The 25,559-nt window shown below is 42.0% G+C and overlaps 1 protein-coding gene across 7 annotated transcripts in view; it reads left to right on the top strand.

Annotated features, from left to right (window-relative positions):
• Positions 1 to 25,001, top strand: part of BIRC6 (baculoviral IAP repeat containing 6) — a 533,701-nt gene extending 508,700 nt beyond the window's left edge. For all 7 annotated transcript variants that reach the window (XM_075339505.1, XM_075339507.1, XM_075339508.1 and 4 more), the window contains exons 72-74: positions 3,832 to 4,020; positions 23,763 to 23,897; positions 24,152 to 25,001. In XM_075339505.1, coding sequence (XP_075195620.1) covers positions 3,832 to 4,020; positions 23,763 to 23,897; positions 24,152 to 24,331 — 504 coding nt within the window. In that variant the 3' untranslated portion in view covers positions 24,332 to 25,001. The remainder of the gene's footprint in view (positions 1 to 3,831; positions 4,021 to 23,762; positions 23,898 to 24,151) is intronic.
• The last annotated feature ends 558 nt before the right edge of the window (positions 25,002 to 25,559 follow it).

The following is a 25,559-nucleotide window of genomic DNA, read 5'->3' as shown; positions in this document are numbered from 1 at the left end:
TGACTGTCAGAACGGCTGCATCCAGTAATTTAAATGATACATCATTGGATTCAGGATCTCTTTGCCTACATCCTGCTGTTCTCAGATGACTTTTCAAAAACCTGCTGACAGATTCGCTTTAATGTAAGCGTTATGAGTATTTGAGTGTTATTGTGAACATTTCTTCTGGTCACATAAGTCAACTGTAAAAAAAAAAAAAAAAATACTCGGAGGAGCATCAAAAATACAGTAAAAGCAAAAAATCTGCCACTTTGGACCTGCGGACAGGTTCTCTTTTAAACTTTTATGTTTCAGTGTATGACACATCCATGTGACTGTGGGTTGTAGAAGAACCAAATATTTCTCTACATGACACTCATATGTGGCCTTTGAGGAAATCCTGCTTGTTTTTATTCGGTCTGTGCACTGGTTAAGCAAAAGCCAGCAGGGTGTATCCATAGTATAAATGTGATAAATGATAATGTGTAGAGCCCGCACATGTAAAGTATTACACTGGAAACAGAATTGGGCCCAAATGAATAATTTGTCAGATTGCTATTCCCTCATTTTAATAGCACTTAGGCTTGTACATCATGCTGAAACGTACAGCTGTCTGTCCAGGAATCTGCCCATAATGATGACTGATGCTCTCCCCGAGCAGTCTGGAGAAGGGCCTGTAATTTCAGCTGTCTTGCTCCAACTTTGGACTCATCACTTAGACCAGCGTATGAATGGTTTTCCCTTTCTTTCCGCTTGCTGCTGCTGCGTAGGTAATCCGTATTTCTGACTGCTGAGCTCCAAGAAGCAGCCACTGATCTGACAGCTATTGTTAAAAGGACACAATGCCTAGAAATGGATAGGAGAAAAATGCCTATTTGTCAGTCTCCAAGTATTTCCTTTGAAACAGTCTGGCAGTATCAAGCTGTAGTCAATCACCTTCTCCAGTTTGCTTAGTACCCTCAACGTAAACAGAGCAGTTGGGGACTTTCTCCTGGGCAGGATTGATTGCATCTGAGGTCTATGAATGGGAGCAAGACAACAAATGCCACATATTGGGAGGTGTCCATTTTTGGGATTCTAAGGCTATGTGCACACGCTGCGTTTTTTTGACGCTGCGTTTTTGTGCGTTTTTGGCTGCTAAAAACGCACAAAAACGCACCTGCGTCGAAAAAACGCGGCAAAAAACGCACGCGTTTTGCCGCGATTTGGTGCGTTTTTTTGCTGCGTTTTGCTGCGTTTTTGCTCACTGCGTCCTTATGCGTTTTTTTTATCAGTGAACAAAAAAAAAAAAGGTCTGATGTCATTTCCTTCTTCAATGTGTTCTTCATTCTCCACTAGTGTATGCAGAAGAGCAGACAGCTGCAGAACTACAAGGCTCAGCATCCTCGATCCAATAGTGTATGCAGGACAGCAGCTGTCGAACTACAAGGCTCAGCATCCTCCATCCAATAGTGTATGCAGGAGAGCAGACAGCAGCTGTCGAACTACAAGGCTCAGCATCCTCCTTCCAGGACTGTATGCAGGATTTCTTTGCCCCCAAAAAAAGAAAAATGACGTGGGCTTCGCCATATTTTTGTATGCTAGCCGGGTACAGCAGGCAGGTACGGGCTGCCCCCAACCCCCAGCTGCCTATTTGTACCCGGCTGGGAACCAAAAATATAGGGAAGCCCTTTTTTTTTTAAATTATTTCATGAATTTCATGAAATAATTTAAAAAAAAAAATGACGTGAGCTTCGCCCCATTTTTGAGTCCAGCCGGGTACAACTAGGCAGCTGGGGATTGGAATCCACAGTGCAGGGTGCCCATGCTTTCTGGGCACCCCCGCTGTGAATTGCAGTCCCGCAGCCACCCCAGAAAATGGCGCTTTCATAGAAGCGCCATCTTCTGGCGCTGTATCCAACTCTTCCGGCTGCCCTGATGCCGGGTGGCTAGCCAGGTAATAATGGAGTTAGGGCTAGCTGTATATTATCAGCTAGCCCTAAGCCCGAAATTCATGGTGTCACGCCAATATTAGACATGGCCACCATGAATTTCTAGTAAAGATAAAAAAAAAACACAACACAGAAAAATATTTTTATTAGAAATAAAACACAACACAATTAGTGACTCCATCTTTATTGAAATAAACCCCCCTCCGCAGTAATCCTGGGTCAGGGTCCCGCGCCGTCCAATCCGGATCCAATATCATCTGATCGGTTTGCTGGAAGGCAAAGCGATCAGATGATGTGTCAGGTTAAAGGATGTGAATCCCATCATACATCAGCTGATTGTATAAAAGCCGATTATACAATCAGCAGATGCATCAGTAGAAAAAAAAAAAAAAATAATACTCACTTATGTGCTGATTACCGGCAGCTCCCGGAGCGATGGGGCGGGAGTCTGATCCTGTCCGATCGCTGCAGCAGCTGCCGGTAATCAGGGATGAAGTCTCCTGACGCATCCGCTGATACCGGCCGGGCGCCCGCGTCAGCCCGAGACTCGATCAGCTGATGCGTCAGGTGACTGCATCAGGTGATCCATCGCCAGGTCCTGCAAGCAAGGTCCTGCCCCGGGGAGACTGCACACAGCCGGAGCGGGAGCGGCGATACCGTGACAGGAGCTGGGAGCGGGCATGGCACCGCGAGGCTGCAGACAGGTGAGTATAACTTTTTTTTTTTTTATTCTACTGTTAACTTTTGTTTTCGCAGCCGCTTCCACCTCCTGCCTGTACATGGCGCCGCACGGCAGCTGACATGCACAGGACGGGAGATGGACGCGGCGGTGACGGTACCGGGAGGATTCATGCTTCTGTCTATACTGACAGAAGGAATCCTCTTCCTGTACACGTCACTTTACTACCCACCTCCTGCGCTTATAGCTGCGTTTTTGGTCTTAGAAACGCACCAAAACGCAGCTATTTGCGTTTCTCATTGCATCTTTCAACATCCCATTGAACTCAATGGATGAAAAGCGCAGTGAAAAACGCGGGAATAATTGACATGCTGCGTTTTTGTGGTCACCACAAAAACGCAGCTGAAAAAAAACGCTGTGTGGGGACAGCAAAAATGAAAACTCATAGACTTTGCTGGGGAAGCAAAGTCATGCAGTTTTGAGGCCAAAAACGCACCCGAAAAACGCGCAAAAACGCCGAGAAAAACGCACCGTGTGCACATAGCCTAATAGGGTGGGACTATAAGCTGCAGTCAGAAGGCCTGTTACCTTATCCAAACCTATTGCTCTCATAGGAAGGTGAGAGGGAAGATGAATGTCTCCATTTACAAAGAGACTGCAAACGTAGCATGAGGCTGGATTCCTACTCAGCATTAGTGTGCTGTGCCACAAAACCGCACCTGCTCTGCCTCAGATTGCTGCGGTTTACAAAGTAATTATAGGGAGCAACATTTCAAGAGAGGTAACCTGGCAAATTGCATAACAGCAGACATTTGCAGTAAATTGTAGGTGGTTTTTTTCCACTCCATAATTAGCCACAGTGCTCACTTATGCATTGTGAAAACGCAGCTATACTGTGAAGGAGGAGATCTTTATCATGTGGGAATTGCTGATGACATATGTTCTTTCACATTGTAGCTGACCCATTGGATCTGCTGTATAGATGTGTCCTGCTGGGTATAATTTAGGCATGGCCGAGCACCCACCCAGCTTTTTTGTGATGGACGTGACTAATTTTCTTTCCATTGCTGTGTGTATTACCACCTGATCTAACCTTTCTTAGTTGCATGTAATTTCTTGTATAAACAATGACAAAGATGTATCCATTCAAAAGTCATTAAAGTTTGTGTTTCTCATCCCCATCTGCCCTATTCTCCTTGTGTCCATTGTGGTAGGAAATGTTAATCTCTCCTTGTCTTGCAGGTATTAGTGTCAGTCCAGTCTCTCATCCTTGTATCCGAACCGTACTTTAATGAGCCTGGATATGAGAGATCAAGAGGCACACCAAGTGGCACACAAAGCTCCAGAGAGTATGATGGGAATATCCGACAGGCCACAGTCAAGTGGGCCATGCTAGAACAAATTAGGAATCCTTCACCATGTTTTAAAGAGGTAAGTCTCCAGTGAATTATGTACATTGGGTATATATGCTTGCCTATTATGTATCTACTATGTATCTACTATGTATTTTATTTGAATGCAATCTGCAGGTCACCCCCATACTTTCGAGTGAATTCACACACTGCAGATTTTTGTTTCTGATGAAAGGGATAGTTTGTATTGAAAAAAACAGTCTAAATAAAAGAAGGACTTTAGCGTGAAGTGGGCAAAGAGCTCCACGTTAGGATTAAGTCACAGATCTGATGTATACATTTCTGTGACGAGCATTCTGTGAGTGGACTTTTGTCGAAATCCATACACATTTTGCGGAAACGACCCCAACATTGAATGTTTTTATAGTTTTTGGGCAGCCTTTGGTATTGGATCCAATAAGGTAAACTTTAAAATAATTTTTAATAGATTATGATCCTGTTCAGTATCATTGATCCTGGGAGTATAGATGAGGACCTCCATAAATCACCCAAACTAAGGGGCAGACGTTCTCCGCTTCTGCTTGAAAGTGCACAGGGAAGTGTAATTCTTATTTTGATATCTTAAACACTTTCCTCGTGCTTGAGGATAAGCAGAGGAGTTTTTGTGTGACTGCTAATGTCATAGGACCTAAAGCCCCCCACCATCAATCAGCACTACTGAACTGAGGCTATAGCATATCCTAATATTTTATCCAAAGACTTTAGTGACCCTTTAAATATAACACCATTGATATACATCATGTGGGGATCTAGTCTTGGGTTCACAACAGATTCTTCTTTTTATACCTCAGAAAAAAAATGTAAATTGAGCCCTATACATCGAAACATTGAAAACTTCAATGCATTATTTGCGGGGGGTTTTTAAGTCAGTTATTTTTTTTGTCTTGTGGTATCAGTTACCGTTTTTATGCCAAATTCATAATAATGGGGCATGTAATTCATGAATGGGCTTTCGTCGCGCCTCAAACTTGTTTTGTGATTAGTTATTAAATGTCTTTGGGTGTGGAGTTGTCCTAGCTCCCTAACAAACATAATTATAATATACCATATTTTTCGTTTTAGAAGACGGACCAGATTATAGAACACACCCCAAGTTTAGAGGGAAAAAAATGGTGTCAGTCTTCTAATCCAGTGGTCTCTTACCAGGGCAGGGGGGGGGGGGGGGACTGCCATGGGGGTCGCAGGAGCGGTTGTGGAGCAGGTCGTTGCAGCGGGTGTCCTAGATGCTCGCTGCGGGTGCGGCAGAGACAACATCTGGGAAATATCAGTGGTGCGGGCTTCAAAGAAATCGCTCCCGGAGTCGGCGCGTGTGCAGATTGAGTTATTAGCTCAATAACCAGCCAAGATCTCATCTGCGCATGTGCCACATCCAAGCACCATTTTCCTTAAGTCCACTGCTGGGATATCAATCAGCCGGAGTCGGTGCGTGCGCAGATGAGATCTTGAGCAGAGAGCTCTATTTGTGCATGCGCCAACTCCGGGCACCATTATTTGAAGCCCGCACTGCCGACGTCTTCAGGATGGCCCCTGCCTCGCCAACCGCAGCACCATACAGCACCCGCAGCATTGCCACTGTCACCATTTTCCACCACCCACCGGTTAGCTACATTCGGATTATAAGACGCACCCCTCATTTTCCTCCCAAATTTCTCTTATAATCCGAAAAATACGGTAATTTATCCTAATAATGATGGATATTAATGGATGGAAGAATTGGGCATGTTGTGTTTTAATATGCCTGATCCTTTGGTGATCACGAGAAGTCGCCACAAGTGGTTGCTCTCCATTCAGAAGACATGCTCTCTCGGCCTAAGCCCAGTGTCCATTTGTATGATTCTGATGGACTAGCCTTATCTAAGACGAATGGACAGCTGTATATGTGTACTGCAGTGTGGGTTGGGTGCGACAGTCAGATGGGTCCTTATAGCACTGTACATTTGATAAAAAAAAATCTGCCGTTTTAACCTGGACTCTTGATTCCTGCTTATGGACCCATAAAATGGGGGATGGAGTAATGCGCTATAAAAATAGACTTCAGAAGGTATTAAATGACCTTTAGGGTTAACGCAATCAAGACTGAATTAGCAGAACCATTCATACCGATCTCCATATAGCCCCAAGGCTCTGCGGCACATCAGACTCCCCAGAGTAGGTACATTGTGGTAGAGGCAGCAAGAGAGCGTTTGAAGCCAGCAGCACTTAGCGGATAATGAGGTGTGAATGTGCTGAAAAGATTACAAAGTGGTGACTTGTAATGCTGCTCTGTGTTTGTTGTTGTCAGCATGGAAATGAGGAGTGAGGAGGCCGGCACGGGCACGTCACTTTGTTTTGTTGCCATCTGTACCGCTGGTTGTCTTAATAACTTGTACAAGTGTGGCTGACACCCGGCCTCTCCCTTAGAAAGGTGGAGGAGTGAGATAAATCCAGATGGATATAGCCTGGTGGTAAGGCAATTGCTCACTGCGAGCAGATAATGACTTTTACAAAGTGCTTGTCTCTCCAGCTGCCTGCCTCTGTGAACTGGATTTGATGGGAATACATTTTGCTGAACGCAGAACCAGAGGCTTCACGAGTCAGACATTAAATTACACTACATCTCCCAAAGGAAATATTCTTTGACTGTTGGATAACAATTTTACTTCACAAATAAATTTGTCAGGTTTTGAGAACATTCATATATTCTGAATAAAGGGACGTTACTGTTTTTTCTCTATCACACGCAGTCACATTTTATAGTTTCCTCGAGATCTTTCGCTGACCTCTTTTATTTGCTGCTGTGCACCCAAAGACCATGATCTGCAAACCCATGACTTACAACTTGTAAATCTTTTCTAAACTGTAATCAAGGAGTGTACGAGGTAAAGAAAAATAAGTGTAAATCCCAGATCTACTTATTTTAGACAAGATTATTAAAATAAAGCTCTTGTTTGGAGCGTTATAGGAGGAGGCTCTAGAGAAGTTTCATAGTACTTGCTTTAAATTCCAACTATAAACGGAACCTGTCAGGTCCAATATGCACCCCGAACCACGAGCGGTTCTGGGTACAGATTGCTATTCCCTGCCTAACTGTCCCTGTATACACTAGCATAGATAAACTAATCTTTAGAAAAAGTATTTCTAAAGATCATATATTATATGCGAACGAGGCCGGGGACTAGTCCCTAGGGCGTTTGTTCCCTTAGCTAGTTGGCCCTCATAGCATGCTAGCATGCCCTGTGGGCATACTAACATGCTAATAAATACACAGGGACGCCAAACATACCTCACTGTTCATGGCGGCTGGATACGCTCTGTGCATGATCCGGAGTACCCGAGACTTCCGATCATGGCCAGAAGTGCTGAAGACTCCGGATCATGCCCAGACCGCATCCATCGTCCATGAACAGTGAGGTATGTGCGGCGTTGCACGTATTCATTGGTATGTTAGCACGCCCACGTGGGCGTGCTAACATGCTATGTAGGCCAACTAGCTAAGGGAGCCATCGCCCTCGGGACTTGTCCTGCGCTCATTAGCATAGACTATATGATCTTTAGAAATTCTTTTACAAAAGATCCCTTTATCTATGCTAGTGTATATAGAGACTGTTAGACAGGAATCCCTAGTATGCACCAAGAGCTGCTCATGGTTCTGGGTGCATATTGCACCTGACAGGTTCCCTGAAAACTCCAGAGATGTTGCTTTAATCTTGGTAATCTGGTTTCCAAAATAAATCATGCTTTCTTATCACTTATAGCATATCCCCTTAATGCCTAATAGCCCCTCCCCCATTTATGATGTATCCTGTGAATTTGCCATGTTATGTTCAAGATGACAATAACCTGAAAGAAATTGCCTGAGACTTTAACATTAATGACCCATCCTTAGGATAGGTCATCAATGTCTGAATGATGAGGCTGTGACACCCCGGCCAATCAGCTGTTTCTGGTGGTGCTGCCATCGGTTGAAGCTACTCTGTTGTGGAGCTGCGCAGTTCTGTCAACTGTATAGTTGCCACAGCTGGGTATTCAAATCCATAGAGGGCGGATGTACAGTACACCGCTAAGGTCACTATTACAATGGCGCAGCTCTGCAACTGAGTAGTTCTGGGCGATGGCACCGGGAACAGCTGATCAGCGGAGATACTAGGTGTCGCACCCCACTGATCAAACATTGATGACCTATTCTAAAGCTAGGTCATCAGTGTTAAAGCCCCAGACAACCCCTTTAAAGAGACCACACTTACTGCCTTTATTATAATTTGGGATGTAGAGAGAGCTGAGACTTAGGATACCGTCTCACTAAATTGGATGAGAAAATCATACATTTAACACAAAAATATGATTTAATGGGTTTGTCCTGTTTCAGTTTGTTTGTCCTTAGTGCAGTTGGTATTTAGGAACAAAAAGTGTACTCTCCTTCCCCAAGTTCCCAGTCAAGTCTCCGCTGCTGTTCCCAGTGTATACCATCGGCTACGCTGCCGAGTTCACTGGTTGAGTGCTGAACGAAGTATGGTGTTCTGTCTAAAAGGACGGCACGGTGGCTCTGTGGTTAGCACTACAGTCATGCAGCGCTGGGTTCAAATCCCACCAAGGACAACATCTGCAAGGAGTTTGTATGTTCTCCCTGTGTTTGCTTGGCTTTCCTCTGGGTACTCCAGTTTCCTCACACACACCAAAGACATACAGATAGTGCTTCTAGATTGTGAGCCCCAATGGGGACAGTGTTGCCAATGTATGTAAAGTGCTATGGAATTAATAGTACTATATAAATGAATAAATATTATATTATTACATGGTCAGCAGTGGAGACTCACTGTTGGACCCATGCAGAGTTCAGTAAGGTTTGTTTTATTGTTTTGGGGGTGGGGTTTTATACCAAACTACATCCAGGGGCGAATATTTAAAGGGCTTGTCCCACGGACAAAGTACATTGTAATCACTAGATCTTGGAATAATTTTCAGATATGGAAGATATTAAAAAAAAATAAATGTTCCTGTGCGGAGATAATCTTGTATACTGTATGTGTCCCTGCTGTGTACTGTGTAATGGCCTTGTCTGATTGTACAGGGACATGGTCTGATCATTCCACAGCTCCTGGATATGAAGGGGGAAAAAAGCGTATACAGACATTACAGCTGATTCTTACATAGTACACAGCAAGGGTATATAAGATTATCTCAGCACAGGAATATTTTTTTTTCAACTCATCCAATCTTGAAAATTATTATTACAAGATCTTTTTATTAAACTGAATCTTGTTCATAAGACAACTCCTTCAAATTATATTTTTGTTTTTAAATATATATTCTTGTTCCACATCGTAATTTGTCAAAAATAACAAATGGCAATCTTGCAATTTTAACACCTCACACTGGCCACTGGAGCTTTTTTAGACTCTGAACTTCCTCTTGTTTTAGGAAACAACATATGTACATAGCCACAATGAACAGACTGACCCAATCTTTTATATTAAAGCATCTAATGATCATGTGCAAAGATCATTGTGAAAGAGGAGAGGGATGTGACATCGGCTATTGTGAATGGCGGATTCTATATTATCAGCAGTGTTACCGGTCATTGTTACGGTACATTGTCTCTCCTGTATAGGAGCCTTAATGACAGAAAGTAGGAGTTTATAAAAAGCTCAAAGGCCAGTGTGAAAATGGCATGATTACCTAGTTTATTTTTCTTCTTCTTTTTTTTTTTTTTATGAAGATTGTGACCTGAAAAAAATTTGCAAGGGTTTTAAAAAAGAAAAAAAAAAACCACAAAAACCCCATGGATAAATAAGTAACTTAAAAGGAAGGTATTTTCACAAACTAAACACTATGTACGGTGGGTGAAGGTGCCTGACACAATCCCTGCCTTAGGCTATGTTCACACATTGCGTTTTTGGTGCAGCCAAAACCACCTCTCTCGGCCTTGAAAAAGCTGCTTCCAAAAAGCAGGCTTTACTGCATTTTTTTTGTGCTGCTTTCTATTTAGTTTTTGGTTTGTCATTTGTCTACAGTGCATTTCGAAGCGTTTTTACACATTTCTTTAAAGCGTGAAATTGACATGCTGCTTCTTTCAAAAATGCAGCAATATTCCATTTGTCAGGAAGGAAAAAGCAATCTTGTGCATGAGATTTCTGAAATCTCCTAGCTTTTGCTCGTATTGCTTAAAATTTGCATAAAACATGAAAAGCGCTGTAAAAATGCCACGTGTGAACATAACCTTACATTCTCGGGCCGTACACTAGGCATAGATGTCATCATTTTCCCCAGTCCTTAAAACAAGTGGCATTTTTTTATGCCCATAACCGGACTTTTATTCATGCTGCGGTTTTGCCCTCTGATTTGCCTGAAGACACACAGGTTATGATGGCAGAACGTGTGCTGCTCCCAAAACCCGTGACAAGCCCTTTGGGTTTTATGGCCATATTACCAGCTTTCTTTGCTATAAGTCAGATATACATGTCATTTTATAATGGCCTTGTATTTTATCTGCAGAAATAAGTAGGCACCCCACCCCCGCTTTTATCTGAATGTTTTACTGCCTGTACACAATCTGGTTTTGTCCCTGCCGCATATGTAAATGTTGTAGGGACATAAGATTTGTTGCATGTGACGGCTTCGGCAGAGCGGCTGCACTGTATGTGCTTTTATTTTCCGATTCAAATTAAGATAACGGGTCCATGTTTTTATTTATAAACCCTGCCTATAGTAAATGTTAGTAATTATGCCACCACCAACGTTAGTCTGACACTAGCAATAAATTTTCCTGGGCAATTTCACATGTCTAATTGAGTGTAAAGGTGCGTGAGTGTCAGAAATCCAGGGTTTATATCTTCTCGGAGGTATAATTGATAACATCTTGCCCCTCTTCCAAGAAAGAGCTCAACCAAGAAAATTGAAAGATGAAATATTGCCGCCTGATTTTAAAATAAAATGGGATGTTAAACTTATTAGACCTTGTATGTCCAGCAGAGAAAAATGGCAACTTCCTCACTGCATATTGCCTGTCAAAAATCCGGAAAAAAAAATGAGGCCTGATATATAATCTGCCGACATAAATGTTGGTTAATTGGAGTAATTTCTGCTGAACTTATTAGTGACTTGCATATTTCTTTATAATGGAGAGCGGGGATGACTTAACACGAGTATAACAATTAGCAGAAGATAGTTCAAGCAGTTGGGTGAACGTGATACATAATTACATCCTAATCACTGCCAATAAAATATAATGAAAAGAAATCTTAGAAAATAAGACCCACTTCTGTATCCGGAGACTGGTCAGTATTTCTATGATTCGATCCTCTTATCCTCTTAGTCCAGCCAATCATGTTTTTTGTTTGTTTTTTTTTTTTGTTTTTTTTCGCTTTTTTCCAGTTTATATTCCGTCTAGAAAGGGTATAAATATCAAATTGAGTCCATCTAAAATTTTGTGTGCACCACTTAGCCATAAAGATATTGCCATTTTCCCCGACTCTCCAATACACATAAGCACTCTGCTTGCCGAGCGCTCCTGTCTTTTCTCTGCGAGCTGCTTCCAGACTTCTACGGTGGTTGCTGATCTCTTAGACAGCAAAAGGGTCAGAAATCAGACATGCAGGATCCTACTGTTCCCCCAACATCACCTACCGGTTGACATTTGGGATGCCCATATGAATATTAAGACTGTCAGACGATTGATATTGACGGGTTTGGCCGATGTTTTTGTGTATGGGTGGCTTTATTTGCTTGAGAAAAGTTTCATTCAGATGTTAATTTTTTATTTATGTAACTTGTATTCATTGCCATCTAGAGAGGCTCTTCACTTTTTTGTCTGCAAAAAATGGCATGTCTGTAACAGGTCAAACTTGTCAATCCATGAAAGAAAAAAAAAACGCACATGGATGCTATCCATAAATCATCCTTGTGTTATCCTTTTTTTACTCTTCAAGAAGTAGGAGAATCTTAGAGTTTTTGTAAGTTTTTTTTTGAATACTTGAAAAACATGCAAGACTGCTGGTAAAGATGGACAATATAACAAAGAATGGATACAGATCTGGTCCAGCATAGTGATAAAATATGGGAGACTTTTTGTTCTCGTATGCAAAAAAAAAAATTAAATGAGGCGCAACACAAACCTCATAGCAGATCTTACTAAATTCAACGGACTCTCACAATGGTTTGTGGATGAATGGCTTATGTGACTTGAGAAAGACACCAGTGAGGTTTAATACATTGCAAGGATGAACCAACGATCATTTAATTAGTGCTGCCTGGATTTTTGTTGTCTTCTCAAATGTAAGGCCCCATTCACTCATCTTTTGAGCACTAACCCATAGTGTTTCATTGATCCATTCTCACATTTGTTTTACAGACCGATCCATGTGTTTGGACAGTAAAACTCAGATTGTGTCCTATTCTCATCTGTTCTGCGGATTGGACTCTGCCATTAAAGGGATTTTCTGGTCTTAACCTACAAGTCTCCAGTCAATATATGTGATTGCAGACTTGTGAATCCTCATATCATGGGCACTGTGCACTGTTGGGGTTCCCCAGTGCCAGCGGCGGGTGCGTGACCAGAAGTATGTGATTTTCCTACATATAGTCACATGCCAACTAAACTTTATCCAGACTTACTCAATGCAAGTGACTTGAGCAAGGCCAGATACGTCTAGTTGGAATGTGGCTGGATGTATGCATATCGCCTACTTAGTCACATAACGGCCTGTTCCTGGCACCGGCCCCAGATTCCCAAGTCTGCAATTACATTGAGTTACAGCAGAATTGTAGTTTAACGCCGTACAAAAAAAGTGTATGTGGATTCGTTAGACATGGATTGAAAGCTGAAGACAGACTTTTGTATTTCAGTGTTCCATGCGTATTGCATCAATTTTTCATTGATCAATCATTGAACTGATCAGCATAAAAGCCACCTGTCCACAACCTCAAACAGTCACACTCCAAACTCCACTATGATGAAGACCAAAGAGCTGTTGAAGGACACTAGAAACAAAATTGTAGCCCTGCACCAGGCTGGGAAGACTGAATCTGCAATAGGCATGCAGCTTGGTGTGTTGAAATCAACTGTGGGAGCAATAATAAGAAAATGGAAGACATACAAGACCACTGATAATGTCCCTCGATCTGGGGCTCCACGCAAGATCTCACCCCGAGGGTGTCAAAATTATCACAAGAACGATGAGCAAAAATCCCAGAACACATGGGGGTACCTAGTGCATCACCTGCATAGAGCTGGGACCACCGCACACTACGCCACCAGGGACTTAGATCCTGTAGTGCCAGACATGTCCCCCTGCTTAAGGCTAGGTTCACACACTGCGTTTTTTTGACGCTGCGTTTTTGTGCAGTTTTTGCGGCAAAAAACGCACATAAACGCACCCGCGGCAAAAAACGCGCACGATTTGGTGCATTTTTTGCTGCGTTTTGCTGCGGTTTTGCTCACTGCGTCTTTATGCGTTTATCAGTGAACAAAAAAAAAGGGTCTGATGTAATTTCCTTCTTCAATATGTTCTTCATTCTCCCAACCCCCAGCTGCCTATTTGTACCCGGCTGGGAACCAAAAATATAGAGAAGCCCTTTTTTTTTTTTTTTTTAATTATTTCATGAATTTAATGAAATAATTAAAAAAAATGACGTGAGCTTCGCCTAATTTTTGTGTCCAGCTGGGTACAACTAGGCAGCTGGGGATTGGAATCCACAGTGCAGGGTGCCCATGCTTTCTGGGCACCTTCGCTGCGAATTGCAGTCCGCAGCCTCCCCAGATAATGGCGCTTTCATAGAAGCGCCATTTCTGGCGCTGTATCCAACTCTTCCAGCTGCCCTGATGCCGGGTGGCTCACTGGGTAATAATGGGGTTAGGGCTAGCTGTATATTATCAGCTGGCCCTAAGCCCGAAATTCATGGTGTCACGCCAATATTAGACATGGCCACCATGAATTTCTAGTAAAGATAAAAAAAAACCCACAACACACAGAAAAATATTTTTATTAGAAATAAAACACAACACAATTAATGACTCCATCTTTATTGAAATAAAGAACCCCCCCCCCTCCGCAATAATCCTGGGTCAAGGGTCCCGCGCCGTCCAATCTGGATCCAATATCATCTGATCGGTTTGCTGGAAGGCAGAGCGATCAGATGATGTGTCAGGATCAAGGCCTGAATCACATCACACATCAGTTGATTGCATAAAAGCCGTTTATACAATCAGCAGATGCATCAGTGCAAAAGAAAAAAAAAAAAAAGATACTCACTTATGTGCTGATTACCGGCAGCTCCTGCAGCGGACTCTGATCCCGTCCGATCGCTGCAGCAGCTGCCGGTAATCAGGGATGAAGTCTCCTGACGCATCCGCTGACAGGTTAGCCGGCTGGGCGCCAGCGTCAGCCCGAGACTTACGATCAGCTGACGCGTCAGGTGACTGCATCAGGTAATCCATCGCCAGGTCCTTCATCCTGCAGGCATACGCACCCGGGGAGACTGCACACACCCTGAGCGACGGGACCGGGAGGAGATGGGAGCGGGCATGGCACCGGGAGTCTGCAGACAGGTGAGTATAACTTTTTTTTTTTTTTTTTTTTTTTTTACTGTTCACTTTTGATTTTGCAGCCGCTTCCACCTCCCGCCCAGACATGGCGCCGCACGGCAGCATACATGCACAGGACGGGAGGTGGAAGCGGCGGTGACGGTACCAGGAGGATTCACGCTTCTGTGTTTACTGACAGAAGGAATCCTCTTCCTGTACACGTCACTTTACTACCCACCTCCTGCGTTTATAGCTGCGTTTTTGGTCTTAGAAACGCACCAAAACGCACCTATTTGCGTTTCTCATTGCGTCTTTCAACATCCCATTGCACTCAATGGATGAAAAGCGCAGTGAAAAACGCGGGAATAATTGACATGCTGCGTTTTTGTGGCACCACAAAAACGCAGCTGAAAAAAAACGCTGTGTGCAGACAGCAAAAATGAAAATCCATAGACTTTGCTGGGGAAGCAAAGTCATGCAGTTTTCTGAGCGAAAACTGCGAAAAAACGCCGCGAAAAACGCACTTTGTGAACTTACCCTAAGCCAGTACATGTCCAGGCCTGACTGAAGTTTGCTACAGAGCATTTGGATTATCCAGAAGAGTATTGAGAGAATGTCATATGGTCTGATGAAACCAAAGTAGAACTGTTTGGTAGAAACGCAACTTGTTGTGTTTGGAGGAGACAGAATGCTGAGTTGCAGCCAAAGAACACCGTACCTACTGTGAAGCATGCAAGTGGCAACATCGTGCTTTGGGGTGGTTTCTCTGCAAAGGCACCAGTACATGAAAGAATGAATGGGGCCATGTATTGCGAGATTTTGAGTGCAAACCTCCTTCCATCAGCAAGGGCATTGATGATAAAACGTGGCTGGATCTTTCAGCATGATAATGATGCCAAGCACACTGCCAGGGCAAAGAAGGAGTGGCTTTGTAAGAAGCATATGAAGGTCCTTGAGTGGCATAGCCAGTCTCCCGATCTCGACCCCTTAGAAAACCTTTGGAGGGAGTTGAAAGTCCGTGTTGCCCAGTGACAGGCCCAAAATGTCTCTGTTCTACACTGTGTGCAGAATTATTAGGCAAATGAGTATTTTGATCACATGATAATTTTTATACAGTTTGTCCTACTCCAAGCTGTATAGGCTTGAGAGCCAACTACCAATTAAATAAATTGGGTGATGTGCATCTCTGTAATCAGGAAGGGTGAGATCTAATGACATCAACACCCTATATAAGGTGTTCTAAATTATTAGGCAACTTCCTTTCCTTTGGCAAAATGGGTCAAAAGAGATTTGACGGGCTCTGAAAAGTCCAAAATTGTGAGATGTCTTGCAGAGGGATGCAGCAGTCTTGAAATTGCTAAACTTTAGAAGCGTGATTACCGAACAATCAAGCATTTCATGGCAAATAGCCAACAGGGTCGCAAGAAGCGTTTTGAGCAAAAAAGGCGCAAAATAACAGCCCATGAATTGAGAAAAATCAAGCGTGAAGCTGCCAAGATGCCATTTGCCACCAGTTTGGCCATATTTCAGAGCTGCAACGTTACTGGAGTATCAAAAAGCATAAGGTGTGCCATACTCAGGGACATGGCCAAGGTAAGGAAGGCTGAAAAACGACCACCATTGAACAAGAAGGTAAAACGTCAAGACTGGGCCAAGAAATATCTTAAGACTGATTTTTCAAAGGTTTTATGGACTGATGAAATGAGAGTGACTTGATGGGCCAGATGGATGGGCCAGAGGCTGGATCAGTAAAGGGCAGAGAGCTCCACTCCGACTCACACGCCAGCAAGGTGGAGGTGCGGTACTGGTATGGGCTGGTATCATCAAAGATGAACTTGTGGGACCTTTCCGAGTTGAGGATGGAGTGAAGCTCAACTCCCAGATCTACTGCCAGTTTCTGGAAGACAACTTCTTCAAGCAGTGGTACAGGAAGAAGTCTGTATCGTTCAAGAAAAACATAATTTTCATGCAGGGCAATGCTCCATCCCATGCATCCAACTACTCCACAGCGTGGCTGGCCAGTAAAGGTCTAAAAAATAATGACATGGCCCCCTTGTTCACCTGATCTGAACCCCATAGAGAACATGTGGTCCCTCATAAAAGGTGAGATCTACAGGGAGGGAAAACAGTACACCTCTTGGAACAGTGTCTGGGAGGCTGTGGTGGCTGCTGCACACAATGTTGACCGTGAGCAGATCAAGCAACTGACAGAATCTATGGATGGTAGGCTGTTGAGTGTCATCATAAAGAAAGGTGGCTATATAGGGCACTCATTTTTTTGGTGTTTTGTTTTTGCATGTCAGAAATGTTTATTTTTAAATTTTGTGCAGTTATTGGTTTGCCTGGTGAAAATAAACAAGTGAGATGGGAATATATTTGGTTTTTATTAAGTTGCCTAATAATTCTGCACAGTAATAGTTACCTGCACAAACAGATATCCTCCTAAGATAGCCAAATCTAAAAAAAAAACACTCCAACTTCCAAAAATATTAAGCTTTGATATTTGAGTCTTTTGGGTTGATTAAGAACATAGCTGTTAATCAATAATAAAAAAAATCCTCTAAAATACAACTTGCCTAATAATTCTGCACGCGGTGTAGAGGATAGCTGCATGGAGGAATGGGCCAACATACCACCAAGGGTGTGTGCCAACCTTGTGAAGACTTACAGAAAACATTTGACCGCTATCATTGCCCACAAAGGATATATAACAAAATATCAAGATTAACTTTTGTTGTGGACCAAATACTTATTTTGCACCATAATTTGCAAAAAAAATCTTGCCAAATCAGCACAGGTGATTTTCTGGATTTGTTTTCTCATTTTGTGTGTCATAGTTGTAGTCACCTATGATGTCAATTACAAGAATCTCTTATCTTTATAAGTGGGAGAAGTTGCACAATTGGTGGCTGACTAAGGCTATGTGCCCACGCTGCTGATTTACCGCGGATTTTGCCGCGGATTTACCGCGGACTTTCCGAAAATCTGCAGCAGCGGCACTTCCAAGCCATTTCAATGGCATTTTGGAAATGCTGTGTCCATGCTGCGGATTTTTCCGCGGCGGATTTGCCGTGGATTTTGATCCGGAAAAATCTGCAGCATGTCAATTATTGTTGCGGATTTTGGGTATAGAATGGGGAAAAAAAAAAAAATCCGCGTCAAAATCCGCGGCAAATTCGCGGTAAATCCGCGGCAAAAATAAGGTGCGGATTTTCATGCAGAAAAATCCGCAGGTACATTCCACCGTGGACACATAGCCTAAATACTTTTTCTCCCCACTGTATGTTAATCGCTGTAGACTAGGAATTAATGACAGTCTTGTTCAGTTTGTGTAATCAAAGTAAGAAGATCATAACTATATATATATATATGTGTGTGTGTGTGTATGTGTATATATAGGCAATGGTTTTTGGAGGAATATATCAGACGTGACGGGATGCTTCCGTACCTCTCTGTAGTGTTTGTATGTTCTGTTTGTTTAGCATTCACCCCTCGCTGCAAAATACATCTATAATTGGCTGTTTATGAATTCGGCCCTATTGTGTTTTTGTGTCCTTGTGCCTCAGAGGAAAATTGGATTCCTGTTCCCAAGAGAAATTCTTCTAGAAACTGCTGCGTGTGATCTCGGTGTGCACAGCTCTAGCACATGAAGTCTTGTGTGTCTCCAGTACATGAGATATACATTTCTGGTGTGATCTCTCGTTCAGCCGCAGATATAGAATTGTTCTCTTACTGTGTGTAGCTCGGACTTTCCAGCCAGTACATCTCAAGGGTACGCATACATCGCATTGATACACAGCACTGATGCAACAGTCCATTTAGGCCATGATGACCTGTAAATGCTTTCCTCCCCACAGAGTGCAGCAGTCTAATGTCTTCTCCACCGACAAGATGAGACTGATCTCAGACATTTACTCATTCCCTTCATCCTGCTTCCCGCAATCACATAACCCTTCTATTTTACTTCTCTTGTCAGGTCTGACTTTGAAAAGGGCACACATTTATTCCAGGGATCTAAAAATAAGTAGTCTCTCCGCTGATTTATGTCCAGAATAATTATAAGGGTCACTACTCAGCATTACGTTCAGACATGCATTTCTGTTTTATTAGTACACACCGCCAAGGAGAGAACATGTCTAGGTTTTGGGGGTTTTTTTTCAATGATATTAACAGGTCTGTCAGATTAGTGACACAATGCACTTGAAACGGTATCAAGTCCTTTGTAAAGATGACCTCTAGTGTACTCACAAGGAGGACACACCAACAATTTACAAACTGATTTCACCCCAGAAATGTCCTATATTATGAAATTCAATTGATGCAGCTTTAATCTTTAAGTGGCCACTTTCAAAATGCTGGTGTAGCCATCAAATATTTGCCCACAGGGGCGTGCTAACATGCTAATGAGGCTGACTATCAAGGGAAGCAACGCCCTTGGGACTAGTCCCTGCACTCATTAGCATACGATAAAATCTTTAGAAATACTTTTTCTAAAGATCTCTATCTATGCTACCAGATGCAGGGATTAGCAATATGCACCCAGAACTGCTCGTGGTTCTGGGTGCATATTGGACCTGACAGGTTCCCTTTTAAACACTAAAAGAAAATCTGATACATGATTGGCTTCATTGTTTATTAGGAATCTGTCATCAGGTTTTTGCTATGTAATATGACAGCAGCATGATGTAGGGGCAGAGACCCTGATTCCAGTGATGTATCACTTCCTGGGCAGCTTGCTGCAGTTCTGATAAAATCTGCTTTTTCTACTGCAGATGTAGTGGATCTTTTGAATGCTGAACCTTGTATAACCCTGCCTACAACACAGATTGGCAGCATTCTGTGTACTCTGTACATTAGCAGAAAGCTACTAATAGATGGTCAGGCTGGGGTTACACAGAGCAGGAGTACTACGTAGCATGAGACAACTAGGCCTCTAGTGATAATCTCCTGCAGATAAACTACTTTTATTGAAACAGTCCATAGCCATTTAGACTATGTGCGCCCTAGGCATTTTTTGCGGCGTTTTTCAGGTGCGTTTTTGTACGTTTTTGGGCTCCAATCTGCATGACTTTGCTTCCCCAGCAAAGTCTATGACTTTTCATTTTTGCTGTCCGCACGCAACTTTTATTTTTTTTTAGCTGCGTTTTTGAGCTAAAAATAAAAAGACTTGTCAATTCTTTAGTTTTTTACCAGTGCATTTTTGCCATGGGTGCAATTTTGCGGTCAAAAGCGCAGCGTAAAAAAACCCACTTTCTGCGCACATAGCCTAAGTGAAACTATGGGAATCTGACTTCCTGCCTCTGATGCTTCCCAATTAAATGGCTAAAAACCTGCTGACAGATTCTTTTTGTCAATTATATTGAAAAGATACTGGAAAACTTAAATGGATTTCTGAGAATAGATTAAAAAAACAAACTCGACACATTGGTCTATGACCTGTCTGGCATTCAATACCAGCCCTAGTCATGGAGCTGCAATCATGAACAAAAAAAATAAGATACTCTATTTGGAAAAGAAAAGCCTTGCCCACAAATGGGAAATGGAAAATATTACACACAGTGGACTGCCCAGACTGGGAGAAGCCCTCTTTACAAGGCTCTCCACTCTTTTTTAGTAGGGGTCTTTCAGTACCTTTACAAGCCCTTAACGGTTAAAAAAGGATTACCGTATTTTTCGGACTATAAGACGCACCGGACTATAAGACGCACCCTTGTTTTAGAGGAGGAAAAAAAAATTAAAGTAAAAATATGTCATGAGACACTGATTTTACTGCTGACAGTGTTATGGCGGTAATAATATCCCCAAATTCTGTCCTCATATCCTCCATTCTAGGTACCTTCCAGGTATATATGGCCCCCATCGTGGAATATGTATGTTCCCCATCATTATATGTGTGATCCTCCAATCGTGTGTGTGTGTGTGTGTGTGTGTGTGTGTGTGTGTGTGTGTGTGTGTGTGTGTGTGTGTGTGTGTGTGTGTGTGTGTGTGTGTGCGTGAGTGTGTGTGTGCGCGTGAGTGCGTGCGTGCGTGTGTGCATATATAGGTTCATATATTGTGTGTGTATATAGGTTTATATATTGTGTGTGTATATAGTTATATACTGTGTGTGTATGTATATATGTATATAGTGTATATATATATATGTATGTATGTGTATATATATAATATATATATATATAATGTGTGTATATATATATATATATATATATATATATATATATATATATATATAATATAATGATCCAACCCAATCCAGGTGTACAGTAATGCCTTTATACTATATTATTTATTGCCTTACTTTTACAGATGTGATGGTCACCATGCTTCAGTTGTTTGATCCTGGCACTAGAGTCAAAGTCTCCCATATCTTGAGGACCTGCAGTGATGTAATGAAGAGGCAGGGCACTGTGCTGTTCTGTGCTGTTCTGGCCCACACCTCTTCATTACATCACTTCAGGTCCTTGTCAGCTACAGGAGACTTTGTTTCTAATGCAGAGGCAGGAGCAAAGTGAAAGTAGTGTGAGCACTCGGCTCAGAGGCTGTGCTGTGAAGGTATGCCGTGCTCTGGCCCGGACACTGCAGTGATCTGCACTTCCTCCGGGCCAGACATGACTGCAGCGGCCCCTGCTCCTGCCTCCTAAACAGCGGACACAGTCTCCCCAGCCGCTGCAGGAAGCCGGCGGCTGGAGAACCCACGTGTGTCCGCTGTTTATATTAAACTATTGATTTGTTGCTCCTCCACACCCGCTTCTAGGCACTGACTACAGAGAGAGGTTGCCGGGGAGCAGCTAATGAATATTCACTTACTTTAAGCTGTGGGCACACGTGGTTTCTCCAGCCACCGGCTTCCTGCAGCAGCGACCCTCCCTGTCTCCTGTGATCCCACTACATAGCGCTGACTCCCCACACCTCCCTACCCCGCAGGTACCCCGCTTTGATATTCAGACCATAAGACGCACCCCACACTTTCCTCCCAAATTTGGAGGAAAAAAAGTGCGTCTTATGGTCCGAAAAATACGGTATATCACGTAGAACCTTTGTAATAACTACATTTTTATTTCAAATGTTTGTAAAACTTTGAAGAAAATGTAATAAATTTTAGAAAAATTTAAAGAACATGGCAGTGAAAAATAAAGAAAACTTCCAAGCTATTTATCAAAAAGGGAATTTGTCACCAGGTTTTTTTCCCATCTAAATTGAGAAGCGCATAACGTCGAGACAAAACCCCTGATTTTAGCAGTGTGTCATTTATGGGGCTGCTTAGTGTAATTTCGGTAAACTCACTTTATTATCAGCAGGCGATTCACTAGAATGCTAGTAAACCTGCTGCTATGTAGTTCTCCATATTCATGAGCTCTGTATAACCCCCGCCCCCCCACCATTGAGTGTCATTTTTCTGCCTATGCACTGTGTACATAGTGTCAATCAGTGCTCTGGGCGGGTTTATAAAAAGCTCAGCACTCAGAGAACTGGTAACAGCCTAGTTAGTGATACATTGCTGGAATCAAGGTCTATGTCTCTCTGTGAGGCTGCTTTCAGATTTGGTAGCAAAAACTGAGTGACAAATTCCCTTTAAAGCCATAGTACTGTTACATACTGATTGCTGTGAATACAACCCCATTGAAAAGTCCGTAGTTTCTAGACTCCATCCATTACAATCTACTGGATTAGCACAGTGCTGCGTACATTTCTATATTCTCCTGAAAAGAGGTAAGGTACCTTTTATGTAGCTGCAAGGTGAAGACAAATACAACAAAGACCACCTATAGTATCGTGAGAGCCCCTCTTCCACTGGAAACAGTGTGTTGCAGATTGTTTCTCTCCCTTGCTTACTGAGTATATATCGCTCAGACTTTATATTCCAGTCATGTTCTAGTTGTGTATCGGAGCAGAGGTTGCCGTGTTTTTCAATGTTCCAGGTTAATGGGATGGTTCTTGTGGCACGGTCTTCATCCTTCCTGCCAGAGACACATTCCACTGGAATAGACTTTTCATTTTTATCTCTTCCTTTATCCCTCCTCGTAAAATGAAGCCGCATGCCATTAATTATAGCAGCATTTGTGTGATTGTTTTCATTTTGAACAGTCAGTGTGTGTCAAGGGTGAAGATTTGAGAATCTGTTCTTTCCGTAAACAAGTATCCCACTGATTTAATTGGTACTCTGATGGCAAAACGAGGTACTATGGTTGTGGCTGCCGACTGCTCATACTATTCACATTTTATTGTCTGCTCTTAAAGAGGAAATGAATATTGATAGGAAGTTTCTCTATGCATTAAACTAGGAAGGTTATTCTTAATATGACTTAAAGGGATTAACCCACAAAGTAAAGTTTAATCAATAGATCTTGGAAAAATAATAAGTTCCACAATTAGATTTGTTTAAAAAAAAAAATAAAAAAATTCCTGTGCTAGCTGAGATCTTGTAAATCTGCCCCTGCTATGCACTGTGTAATGGCCATGTGAACTGTACAGGTACATGGTCTGATCATGCCACAGCTCCTGAGCAGGGGAGGACGCAAAAGAATATACAGACAGTTCAGCATGGGTTCAAAGATGCTGCATTCTGTGAGGTAAAACATTTTCTTTAAACAGGCATGGAAATGTTTTACCCCACAGAAAGCATGCCCAGGAGCTGTTAAAAAAAAAAAAAAAAAAAAAAAAAAAAAAAAATATATATATATATATATATATATATATATATATATATATATATATATATATATATAATATAATATATATTTTTTATTATTATTATTATTATTATACATTTTATCTTGGCAGAGGTGCATTATTTTTTAACACATCCAATTGTGGGATTTTTCATTATTCTTTTAATTGATTGCATCGAACATTTTTGTGTTCTGTAGTCTATGCACTCATGAGTTAAAAGATGTTTTCTGGGGACTAAATAAACATTTGTTTTCAAAATGGTTACAATAAAAAAAAAAATAAAGGCATACTCCCCTTACTAAGCAAAGTTCTGACCCTGACCGGTTGCTTGCTGGTCCATCACTTCAGCAGGGGACCAGGCAATGTTGGAACTCAAGTGGTGGTGATGGGGGAGGTGAGTATTGCTGCTTTACATTATTTGAGCAGTTTATAAAACTCTCTATACTCCCCAGATCTTTTTTAAAAAGATCACTTATGCGTGAATGGATTTTGGCTTTTCATTGACAATGACAATACTTTCTGCACAGGTCACTGGAACTGTTGGATTCAGTCTTGATCCAGTAGAACTAATGATATTTTCTTGAACGTTGTAGGTGATTCATAAACACTTTTACTTGAAGCGAGCAGAGATCATGGCCCAGTGTGAGGACTGGATAGTAGATATTCAGCAATTCAGCAGTGACAAGCGTGTCGGCAGGACGATGTCACACCATGCCGCAGCATTAAAGGTAAGCTGTGTGAGCTCTCACTATTGACAGCTGTTGAAGAGTTTACGTATAGGACTTGTGTAAGTCCCTCAGAATTCCCCCTTGCATGATCAGCACATCCGTTCACCTGTTGATGCCGGGAGGTCCCGGGGGCTCCTCGGAGTACGTTTTGCGCACACAGCGACTTCCATGCAGCACCATACTTTGTGGCTCTGGAGAGAACAATTTATTACAATGACATGCTGACCATACTTTTCCTTCTGCTTTGTGTGCAGCGACATACGGCTCAGCTCCGAGAAGAGCTCTTAAAGCTCCAGTGCCCCGAAGGCTTGGACCCAGACACTGATGAGTCTACAGAAAAATGCCTTGCCACAGCAAGCTGCGAGGAGGCTTCATTGCACGAACAGGTCAAACCCAGCAGCAGTAAAGACAACCCTGGTGACTTCAAATTCTGAGCTGCATTGGCATGGACTTTTACACACACAGGCTTGAAGCACAGCCAAATATGTCCATATTTGTATGTAAGAAGCTAATTATGTAATAGTTAATGAAGCTAAAACTATTCTATGCCCTTAAGGTTATACAGATGAATTCAAGATGATCTTTTACCTGTAAAAGAGTGTAAACTTTTCCTTTTGTGCTTTTATTTTTTCAATTGTGAGAACCACTGATTGGTATGTTTAGCAAATGTAAACAAGAAAATGGTGAAATCACTGAAATAAGGGAAATATTCCTTACAAAAGAATGTTTACTGAATGAATTATTTTTCTTTTTTTTGTTTTTGTTTTTTTACTGATTGAGGGCGTTGTAACAAAGAATATATATTGGTCATTCTTATTACTATAACTATTTAAAGACTGCAAATTTTCACAGATTTGATAGGTTTTGGCCATACCTTCATTCTCATTGTTTTGATTTCTACAGGCAACTGCATTCTTCAATAAACTTTAAACAGACCTGCTCCCTAATAAAAGAATTGCTGGTACATTTTTATTTTTTTTTCTTTTAAGAATTAATTTACTATGGAAGAGACCTTAGAACTGGAGACTGCTCTTGTTAGACTGAATTTATCACAGTCTGTTTTATTTGATGCACATGAAATAAACGGACATGGTTTTACCTTCAGATCCTGCTTAGTTCTAGATTCATCCATTATTTTTTTTTTTTTTTAGCTTGTTCTGGAATGTATCACCAGATACATGACTTATCGCTGGTTGTGTGTTTTAATGATATTACAAATGGCAGTCACCATAAGCCCAGTTTCACCCATCGGAAATTCACGATCCAAGTATGGACCGTGATGTCCGGACCGGTTGAGGGTCTCCTAACCCAAACTGAAAGCTTCATAGTCACTTATGTGGTTTTTGAAATCTGGTCAGGAAATCTACTGCTGGTTTGGACACCATGGTCTGTACTTGGTGAATGCCAGATGTGTGAATCTTGCCAAATTGGTCACCAAGAACATGTGTAGATGCAGACATTATATAGTACATGTACTTATGTTCTGGTTAGTTTGCAAACATTTGTCTGGAGATATAAATGGGCATATCTAGCTATTTCTGCAAATAAAAAGTGGTGTAAGGTTTGCACTTCGATGTTATGTGACTACGTAGCACCATTGCTGCAGTTTAGCCACTTCTTATTTTGTGCAGAAATATGCTAAACTTATCAGCTCAAACACAT

Source organism: Anomaloglossus baeobatrachus, chromosome 3 (genome assembly GCF_048569485.1).
Source record: "Anomaloglossus baeobatrachus isolate aAnoBae1 chromosome 3, aAnoBae1.hap1, whole genome shotgun sequence".
Taxonomy (NCBI): Eukaryota; Metazoa; Chordata; class Amphibia; order Anura; family Aromobatidae; genus Anomaloglossus; species Anomaloglossus baeobatrachus.
Note: the sequence above shows the minus strand (reverse complement) of the source record. Positions and strands in the feature narration are given on the sequence as shown.